The sequence below is a fragment of the Notolabrus celidotus genome, chromosome 17 (genome assembly GCF_009762535.1).
Source record: "Notolabrus celidotus isolate fNotCel1 chromosome 17, fNotCel1.pri, whole genome shotgun sequence".
NCBI classification, from domain to species: domain Eukaryota; kingdom Metazoa; phylum Chordata; class Actinopteri; order Labriformes; family Labridae; genus Notolabrus; species Notolabrus celidotus.
In genome coordinates this window covers 31,871,326-31,882,425 of record NC_048288.1, presented here as the reverse complement: position 1 = coordinate 31,882,425, position 11,100 = coordinate 31,871,326, and the positions used below count along the sequence as shown (strand labels likewise).

General features: G+C 43.7%; 1 protein-coding gene across 1 annotated transcript; it reads left to right on the top strand.

Moving 5' to 3' along the window:
- The first annotated feature begins 2,935 nt into the window (after positions 1-2,935).
- On the top strand, positions 2,936-4,707 carry LOC117829032 (protein phosphatase 1 regulatory subunit 3G-like). Its single transcript, XM_034706544.1, has one exon. The coding sequence runs from the start codon at positions 3,240-3,242 to the stop codon at positions 4,074-4,076; it is 837 nt and encodes a 278-aa protein (XP_034562435.1). The 5' UTR covers positions 2,936-3,239; the 3' UTR covers positions 4,077-4,707.
- Positions 4,708-11,100: the final 6,393 nt, after the last annotated feature.

The window sequence follows — 11,100 nt, the reverse complement described above, 5'->3', positions numbered from 1 at the left end:
TTCTATGACAGCAGGAGTGTGTCTTTGTTTTCATCCTTAAAGTCAGAGATTTAATTTAATTCATCATTTTTAATTTAAAGCAAAAAGTTTGTTATGAACTGATTTCATTTTTAAGTAACTGGAATGTTAAACCTGACACTCATTAAGGCAGTGGTTCCCAGAGTGGGGGTCTCCAAAAATCACTAAAAACTTAGATTCATCTAAAACTGCATCTTTTATTCATTTGTTGTAAAAACATAAACAACTTGTTGTTCTTTTTGTGTTTAGAGTTGATATTATTATTATTATTATTATTATTATCCATCCATCCATTAACTCGACCACTTATCCCATCAGGGGTCACGGGGGGGGGGGGGCTGGAGCCTATCCCAGCTGGCTTTGGGTGGAAGGCAGGGTACACCCTGGACAGGTTGCCAACCTATCACAGGGCTGTTATTGTTATTGTTGTTGTTGTTGTTATTATTATTATTATATTTGTATTTGAATATCTTGTACAAAGAGAACACAGTCTACCAAGTCAAACTCCTTGTGTGTTCAAGCATACCTGGCCAATAAAGCTGATTCTGCTTCTGATTCTGAAGTTAAATTTGAGATACAACAATGAAAATAAAACATTATACATTTTTTCCTTTTCGCTTTGTTCCCAGCTGACCCCTGAGGAAGTGATCCTGCTTCTTTAAATCACAGAGATATCTGGAGGTTTTTAGATTGGCTGACTTTCTGTGAGGAACATTGAACCACATCAGGACAGCAGGGGTCTCCGGTCTCTGGCACTCATCTTTTGGGGGTCACAGAATAAAAAGTTTGGGGACCCCAGCATCAAGGTGCTGAAGGGGTTAAACTCCTCAGGACGGCCCCCTCCACTCTGCAGCTCTGTTACAGCGCCGTGACGTCAGCCTGACGCCGGTGACGACACGTGTTTGTTTACCGCGCTCTGTGTGACGCACTCCTGACAGCCACGCTGACAGCTCTGCGTTACGTAACCACGAGACAGGCTGTAATGTTTGTTTTTGTGACGCGTCTTTACTGCGGCCTTTAAACACAACTCACCAAAACCTGAGGAATAAAACTTTATTTATAAACTCTGAGAGGACAAAGTGTTCAAAGATGCAGCCCTGACGTCTTCAGGGGACTAAACTCTGGGATGTTGATGTATGAGGACATGTTGGTGTGTTAGAGCAGGGGTACCCAAACTTTTCAGTCCATGACCCCCAAAAAATAAAGGTCTCAAAGACTCAAGACCCCCCACTGTCCCTCAGAGTGATTTAACGTGTCTTCATTTAGCTGGTCTGCAGAAAGTGACCCTCCCTATATGAGCATGTGTCTGTGTTTCCTGTTCTGGATGAACCTGCTGCTGCTGCTGCTGCTGCTTTAGATCAGGGGTGTCCAAACATTTTTCAAAGAGGGACACATTTTACATGTCAGAACAGCTCAGGGCCAGTGGCTCCAACTGAGACTTCGTTATCATAAAAGTTATATATGAAATCTATTTAATGACAATTATTTTATTTTATTTGTTCTCAATAAATCAGTAACTAGCAAGTCCTCAGTTCAACACAAGCCACATAAACATTTGCAAACTTTATCTTCTTCTGGAGGAAAATGTTTTTCATTTGGGTCGGGCGATGTGGGAAAAATATTGTATTATCACTCTTCTTTTTCATGTTGTTTTTAAGACTTTTCTGACCAGCAGACAACATTTTAAGAACTAAATCATTATTTTCCTGCGTTTTGAACATTTTTTATGCATCAAATTTTGCCTTTTCTGCACAATTTCCTAATTTTGATCTTGTCTTGTGTCTTCTTTTGTGTCTTCTGAACTTTGAGTGTTCATCAAGAACATTTCCACATCATGATAAAATCATTAATTTGAGAACCTGTCAGCTTCAAGAGTTCTTGTGTTTCTTCTTTATTGCCGTCTTGTAGAATCCCCAGAGCTTTGGCTTTAGACAGGAAGTCCATATGAAGCTTTTTGAGATGTTTCTGGTTTGACTTTAGTTTTGTTTGTGCGCTTGAAAGAAACTGCAAATGTTCAGATGATTCAGAATGTGATTAAGTTCTGTGCTATAAATAACACATTTTAAGATGGAAGCTTGGGGGCCATGAATAAATCGACCTTGGGTCCACTACTTTTTTCTCTAGGCTGCATAAACATTACACAGAAGTGACAGCGTGGACAAAGCAGACACCAGACAGACTGATGAAGCAGCAGAGGAACTTAAAGCGAGTTGAAAACATGTGAATCTGTTGGTACCAATTCCCTGTAATACATGCAATGAAAGTATCTAAACCTGTTACCTGTTTACTGAGATACACTGACAGAAAGAAGAGTATATGAAAGATATGATTACTGTGGAGCTGTGGGAGGAGCTTACACTAGTCTAATACTGCAGCTAATCACACTAACACAAGGCCGTACTTTGGACAGGCCTGCTTGAGATGATTCACATTTTCTATTTCAAGGTTTTATTTAAAATTTAGCTTCTATTTATGTTTTTTTTTTTACTATATTGGGTAAAATGTACTATTTTTAGATAACTATATAACCCCTTTTTTATGTTTTGAGACCCACCAGGGGGTCCCGACCCACACTTTGGGAACTCGTGTGTTGGAGGAGTGATTTATGTCTCTGATGAAGCTGCAGAAAATGACCCTACCTATATGAGCATGTGTCTGTGTTTCCTGTGATGAGTTAACCTGCTGCTACTGATGCTTTTGATAATTCACATTTTCCATTTCAAGGTTTTATTAGCTTCTATTTATGTCTCTATATTGTTTTACTATAATGGGTAAAATGTACTATTTTTAATTTTTAGAACTTTAAAAAAAAAAACATTCTGGAGTAAATCTCACGACCCCTTATTTATGTTTTGAGACCCCCCAGGAGGTCCCGACCCACACTTTGGGAACCCCTGTGTTGGAGGAGTGACTTGTGTCTCTGATGAAGCTGCAGAAAAAAAACTAAACTTCCTTTTCTGAAAAATGTTCAGTTTGAACACAACAACAAACACACACATGTTTGTTGTTGTGTTCATGTTTCTGTCCCGCAATCAGGTGAAAGTTTCTGACGTGACGGCGCGCGCACCTCCTCTGAGGCAGCAGCACCTGCACGTGCTCTGCTCCAGGAGGAGGGTGGGGGTGGGGGTGTCTACCCTATACAAGCCGTCCCGCACCGGGACCCCCGCGGACTGCTGACCCGCCTGCAGCCACACACACAGGCCGCCGGGCTGCCGGGAGCGATGTACCGCTCATACCTGCAGCACCACGCCGGGGGAGAGGCGTCCTCCCCGGGGAGGCAGAGGGGGGAGAACGGCCTGGAGGACCTGGACGAGGAGGAGGAGGAGGAGGAAGAGGAAGATCTGGAGGACGAGGTGGACGCTTCTCAGCTGGAGAAGTTCATGAGAGACAGGAGGAGAGCCAAGTCCCTGCCCGCCTACCCTGCAGAGCTCCTGGACGGGGTCTCCGAGGGAGAGGGGAGGAAGCGCGTGAAGTTCGCCGACTCCATGGGTCTGAACCTGGCCCACGTCAAACACTTCAGCACGCTAGAGGAGCCCCAGATCCCGAGCAAGGTTCTGTCCAGGCACAAGAGCTTCCCTCCCCACCAGGACCTCCTGAGCGACCTGTGCCAGAGCTTCAAGACCAGCCTGGACACGGACCGACTGGTCTGCTGCTTCCCGGATCCGCCGGACCCGGGTGAGAGAGTCCAGCAGCTCCGCGTGTGTCTGGAGAGGGTCACCATCACCCAGTTCGACGTGCGGGGGCAGATCCGGGTCTTCAGCGGCTGCCCCATCAGAGAGGTCGGGGTGAGGTACACCTTCAACGACTGGCTCTCGCACGTGGACTCGCAGGCTCTGCCTGTAGTCCTTGACCAGCAGGACTGTGTGGGGGAGCGCTTCGGCTTCACGGTCTACACGCCCCCCTTCATGGACCCCAGCTCGGCCGTGCACTTCGCAGTCTACCTGAGGAGCGAGGAGGGGGAGTTCTGGGACAACAACGAGGGGCTGAACTACACCCTCAAGTACCTCTGCATGCCCAGCACCGCGCCGTTCGTCAGTGCAGCTTTCCACGCCACCTGACCGGCGCGTAAAACCTCTCCACCGTGCGTAAAACCTCTCCACCGTGCGTAAAACCTCTCCACCCCCCGTCTGATGAATGAAATGCTCTGTGGCTGTTTTCAGTCCTCTGAATAAATGCTTTTTGGAACAGAACTTTTGAATGTCAGTCAGAGGCTCCAGAGAAACCACAGAACCAGCTTGGTTCTCCTGGTCTGGGCCTCTGAGTGATCCTGTTTACCTCTGAATTTTTAACAGCCTCATTAAAACCTGTTTGTGAAGGACACGGCTGATATTTGTGGATATGTCTGAACTTCCACTCGGATGGATGGACCTTGTTTCTCTTGGAGGAACAACAGACTGATGAAAGGAGAAAGAGATCCCGGTGAAGGATATTTGATGATAAGAGGTTGAAAGTGTTGCGTCAGTTTAACTGAAATATACGCAACAATAGTGCAAACATTCAAACAGTGATTACAGTAAATAAAGTGTTGATCAAATGAACTTGAACATGTTGTAAAAGTCTGTAAAAAAAGAGTTTAATTCTCTGCATTTCTTTTGATAAAGATTTGAAGAAGTGTCGGGACATGAATGTGTCTAAGTTAGCTTTTCTTTTGTGGAATTCATGTCAATAAATGTTGCTTCAAAATAGGAATTAAACAAACTTCCTTGATTCTGCTCATTCTTTGGACTCTTCACCTCCTTCTGTCTTATCTTCCTTTTAATCTGCAGTCACCATCCATCACTTTATATGAGCGTGCTGCTAACGATACATGATTTGATGTTTAAAGAAAGCAGGAGGTTTTTTTTGCCCACCTTTACATAAACAGATCAAGAAATAAGAGGTGTTACTTTGTCCATAAACAGAGAGCTCCCTACAGGAGCTTTAATGTGCTGCTGTTAGAAGTAAAATGACCAAACCAGGTCTTCATGCTTCATGCTGTGTCTGCACGTGTAGCTGCAGGACCTTTTCTTTCTCCTCATAATAAACTTTAAACTCTGTTTGTTTTCTTGTTGCTGTAATATCTTAAATGTATATTTTAATCTGGACTTGTTGTCTCAGTGTGATTTATTCAAAGTGTAAAGAGGCGAGCAGACTCGGTGAGATTTGAGTTTTTGCAGCGACAGTTTGATGCAAAGAGGCGAGTGGATGGTTTCCTCAGTACGTGAGGTCGGTCAGGTCCTCGCCTGTCTGCAATCATCTTTACATGAGGGTCAAAGTTCAAGAGTCCGACGCCTCTGACAAAACGTCCTGTTGACCGACCGGACGACATCTGTTTGATGTGTCAACACTGACTCAAAGAGACGGAGGGCGACCACGCAGATATGGAACCACACATTTCAGTAGAAGTGAAGAGCTCTCATGTTTCAGTGCCAACACTTACACCACGAACATGCCCGTCATGAGGTGACTGATATCTGATGAAGAGGTAGAAGACGTGTTGACTCCAGCTTTCTGAGCAAACTGCTGCCAAACTTCCCCCCCAGAGTCAGACCGTTCTCTGGCTCTCGCTCCGTCCAGGCAAAAGGTGATTCAGGGTGGTGCTGATCAAAAATCCCAAACATTCAAAGAGATGTGGTCGATGTTTTAAACTCTTTCCTCCCTCCAGCAGGAGCGTGACCACAGCTCTGAGAAGTTTCACACACTTCATGCACACATAACGTTCTTTACAGCACTCTAGAGTTTTCAATGACGTTAAAGAGTCTGTGTGATGAGGTAACGTCTCCTGACGCTGTATTCAAAGGCAGTTTCACTGTATCTGTCAGTTTCACTGTATCTAGTGTCAGTTTCACTGTATATAGTGTCAGTTTCACTGTTTCTAGTGTCAGTTTCACTGTATATAGTGTCAGTTTCACTGTATATAGTGTCAGTTTCACTGTATATAGTGTCAGTTTCACTGTTTCTAGTGTCAGTTTCACTGTTTCTAGTGTCAGTTTCACTGTATATAGTGTCAGTTTCACTGTATCTAGTGTCAGTTTCACTGTTTCTAGTGTCAGTTTCACTGTTTCTAGTGTCAGTTTCACTGTTTCTAGTGTCAGTTTCACTGTATCTAGTGTCAGTTTCACTGTTTCTAGTGTCAGTTTCACTGTTTCTAGTGTCAGTTTCACTGTTTCTAGTGTCAGTTTCACTGTATATAGTGTCAGTTTCACTGTATCTAGTGTCAGTTTCACTGTTTCTAGTGTCAGTTTCACTGTTTCTAGTGTCAGTTTCACTGTTTCTAGTGTCAGTTTCACTGTATCTGTCAGTTTCACTGTATCTAGTGTCAGTTTCACTGTATCTGTCAGTTTCACTGTATCTGTCAGTTTCACTGTATCTAGTGTCAGTTTCACTGTATCTAGTGTCAGTTTCACTGTATCTAGTGTCAGTTTTGCTGTATGTGAATCCAGTTTTGTTGTGTTAAGTGTCAGTTTCACTTTATCTAAGTTTCACTGTATCATGTGTCAGTTTCACTGTGTTGTGGAAGTTTGGCAGTATCTTGCAGTAGTTTCACTGTATTTAGTGGCAGATTTGTTGTATCTACTTACTGTATTTAGTCCCAGTATTGATGTATATAGTGTCAGTTTCACTGTATGTAAGTGTCACTGGATGTAAAGGCAGTTTTGTTGTTTAGTGTCAGTTTCACTGGATGTAAAGGCAGTTTTGTTGTTCAGTGACAGTTTCACTGGATGTAAATTTCACTGGATGTAAAGGCAGTTTTGTTGTTCAGTGACAGTTTCACTGGATGTAAAGGCAGTTTTGTTGTTTAGTGTCAGTTTCACTGGATGTAAAGGCAGTTTTGTTGTTCAGTGACAGTTTCACTGGATGTAAGTTTCCCTGGATGTAAAGGCAGTTTTGTTGTTCAGTGTCAGTTTCACTGGATGTAAAGGCAGTTTTGTTGTTCAATGACAGTTTCACTGGATGTAAGTTTCACTGGATTTAAAGGCAGTTTTGTTGTTTAGTGTCAGTTTCACTGGATGTAAAGGCAGTTTTGTTGTTCAGTGACAGTTTCACTGGATGTAAATTTCACTGGATGTAAAGGCAGTTTTGTTGTTCAGTGACAGTTTCACTGGATGTAAAGGCAGTTTTGTTGTTTAGTGTCAGTTTCACTGGATGTAAAGGCAGTTTTGTTGTTCAGTGACAGTTTCACTGGATGTAAGTTTCCCTGGATGTAAAGGCAGTTTTGTTGTTCAGTGTCAGTTTCACTGGATGTAAAGGCAGTTTTGTTGTTCAATGACAGTTTCACTGGATGTAAGTTTCACTGGATTTAAAGGCAGTTTTGTTGTTTAGTGTCAGTTTCACTGGATGTTAAAGAAGTTTTGTTGTTTAGTGACAGTTTCACTGTATGTAAGTTTCACTGGATGTAAAGGCAGTTTTGTTGTTCAGTGACAGTTTCACTGGATGTAAGTTTCACTGGATGTAAAGGCAGTTTTGTTGTTCAATGACAGTTTCACTGGATGTAAAGGCAGTTTTGTTGTTCAATGACAGTTTCACTGGATGTAAAGGCAGTTTTGTTGTTCAGTGACAGTTTCACTGGATGTAAAGGCAGTTTTGTTGTTTAGTGTCAGTTTCACTGGATGTAAGTTTCACTGGATGTAAAGGCAGTTTTGTTGTTCAGTGACAGTTTCACTGGATGTAAAGGCAGTTTTGTTGTTCAGTGACAGTTTCACTGGATGTAAGTTTCACTGGATGTAAAGGCAGTTTTGCCCCTCTTTAGTGTTTTCATAGATATTTAAAGTTTGCATGATGAGATTTTGCTTTGAAAAAAAGTTCTGGTTTAGTGTTTATCCAGAGATCTGATGTGATAAACTGGAGAGACGGATCAACACATCCCGGCGTGAAGAGAGGTCAGACCTGAGTGCAGAGTATGTGAATGCAGGACTCGTCCAAATCACGTTCAGGACTCTGCTGAAACTCAACGAAGCATCCTCAGTGTGTGTGTGTGTTTGTCTGATGAAACAGCAATCACTGATTGAGCAACTTGTGTGTGTGTGTGTGTGTGTGTAAGTGGGCCAGTGTGCTCCTTCTTAAACCAACAGACGGTCTATTAATAGCAGCAGCAGCTACCTTGTGGGTCAGTCACCTCCTCCACCTTCGCCCTGCCTGCTCCACTAAATATGAAACGCCCCTCCTCCTCTTCGGCGACATCCAGCCGCTCTGCTCGAGCTCAGAGCCAGCTCACCTCTAAGGTGTTCCAGACCTGCACAGGGACCTGATCAGGGTTTTGGGTACAGAAGGGACCGGACTCAGGAACAAGTTGAGAACACAACATTCAGTGTGCTGCATGATCCTGTAATCTCACCACACACACACACACACACACACACACACACACACACACACACACACACACACACACACACACACACACACACACACACACACACACACACACACACACACACACACACACACACACACACACACACACACACAGTGCTGGATTCACCCCACAGTGAGACTCCTCTGTGTGACCACAGCAAACCAAGCAGAAACCTCAGGTACTGAGAACAGAAGCCAACGGGGGAGTGCTAAAAACTGCAGTTCCCCTAGTGTCCACTAGAGGCTGGCTGCAGAAACCACATACACACCCATTCAAAAACCCAACATTAAAGGAGAGAGCTCTTGTTCTGCTGTTTGCAGGTTCTTTATATTTCAACATAATCACATGTAGGATATATTTTTGTGCGTTATGATACAAAATCAACACGAAAAGGAAACAAACAGTCGGGATGCACCGATCAGCGTCTCACTTTAGAAGCGTACATCGTAATATAATCTCGTTATAACGATCTCAGACGTGTTGAAGGGGAGGACGCTTTCTGGAACTGTTTCAGGCGTGTGATCGACAGAAAGCCGAGAACAGCTTCAAAAGAAAGACGGTGAATGATCTGTAAATAAAGGACGCCTTATCGGTTCTATAGTTAATTTATGTTTTAATCTTTTTGATCAGTTTAAGCTTCTAGAAGGTGATGATCTATAAATCCTTGGATCTGCAGACAGCAGTGGAAGGTGACTGATCTGTTATTTGTGCCTCTTTTAGGAGTCACAATATAAAAGACGAGGGGTCAGAAATGTGTTGAAACCTGATCGGTGCATCCGTTTAAACAAAACCATTTAAAGACAAACTCCAAACATTCTTCACAGCTGTTCACCGTCCTACATCCCCCACAATGCACCTCACACCTCCATCTGGAGTCAGGTAGATTAGACTGTGTTTGTGTGGAGGACAGAGCAGGTTGGATCTTCTTGTTGGTGGTGGTGGTTGGGGTTGATGATGGGCAGTGATTGGCTCTGCTCTGTGATGTCACTTCTGCTGGTTCAGCGCTCCTCCTTTAAGACCAGCTGGGGGTCAATTCTCCACCACCGTCTTCTGGGTCTCAAACATCTTCCCGATGGTGACCTGCAGGAAAGAACACAGAGACTCAGAGATGACAAACCCGAGCAGTTTACCTGTATTTAGATTCATGTGCAGTCCTGTCCTCAATACCAGAGGTTGCCACTTGGTTTGCACATGCTGCCATCAGTCACAGTTTCGCTGTATGTTTATGACTAAACCTTGACTTTTACTGTTTTAGTGCTGTGCATAAAATATACCTGAAGACACCTGAACTCTTTCTACTACAGCAGTCTTCTTCTGTTGACAGCTCAGAGACAGAGACTTCCTGTCCTGAGCTCCTGCAGCATGTCACACCTCTGTACCAACACTTCCTCCACCTTCACATCTCAGCGTTCACTTTGTCCTGAAGATGGCGCCAGAGGAATAAAAAATAATGTGTGTGTGTGTGTGTGTGTGTGTGTGGTGTGTGGTGTGTGGTGTGTGTGTGTGTGTGTGTGTGTGTGGTGTGTGTGTGTGTGTGGTGTGTGTGTGTGTGTGTGTGTGTGCGTGTCCAGAGGTCCTGTGTTATGTCAATATTATCTCTCTGAACTCTGCTGTCAAATAGAGCAGCCAATTATGGTCCAGTGTGAAGTCGCTGTACTGTATGTACAAACTGTGTGTGTGTGTGTGTGTGTGTGTGTGTGTGTGTGTGTGTGTGTGTGTGTGTGTGTGTGTGTTCTAGGGCCACAGTTCGTGATTGATTTTTTCTTTTCTTTCCATACAGAGACATGACAAGCTGATCTACTGAACATGACCAGATACGACCCACACACACACAAACACAGATGTTTGTTCTGAACACTGAGCTGCTGTCTGTCTGTCTGTACACCAGTGTGAACACATTGTTCACCTGTGGTCTCAGAACATCAGCTGTTCGTTCTCACCTGCTCGTTCAGGACCCTGAGCGCCAAAACAAACGCCACGAGAACGAACGGACAGATTCTTCACCAGAGGACGAAAAGAACACGACACAGGAGAGATGTTCATCAGTCGCTGTTTGCTTGAGTTCAGATATTCAATTTGAGCAACTTGACACTGTGTCCCCAAAGCCGTAATGACATCCCTGCTCCCATATCTATAAACAGATCTCTGCATGAAGAGCAGCTAACAATCTGTTCTACATCAAACATTTACACTGAGACACTAATCTGCTTGATGCTGTGTCACTAAAGACAATCAGTGCTTAGATTTCCTGACTTCCCTGAACGCAGCATCAGAAATGATGGATCCCACCTCCATTCAACAAACAAACATTGTAGACGTAGTTTTCTTCTCCTCTTGAGGACAGACCTGACAAAGCTTTTTACTTTCAGCTACAACTAACCTGTAATTACAGATTCTGATTCAGAGACATGTTGGATCTGGATCTCAGGGTCTGGGTTTTAGTCTGAGAAGGGTTCTGGTCTCTGTCTGTAGTCTGAGGAGTATCCACCAATCAGGTGTCAGCAGGAGAAACAGTCTGTATGGAGAGCAACAGCAGGTGTTCTAGAATTCTGACATCAGAGTTCTGTCTTTGATGATGTCATAATTCTGTCTTTGATGATGTCAGAGTTCCGTCTATGATGATGTCAGAGTTCTGTCTCTGATGATGTCAGAGTTCTGTCTTTGATGATGTCAGAGTTCTGTCTTTGATGATGTCAGAGTTCTGTCTTTGATGATGTCAGAATTCTGTCTTTGATGATGTCAGAGTT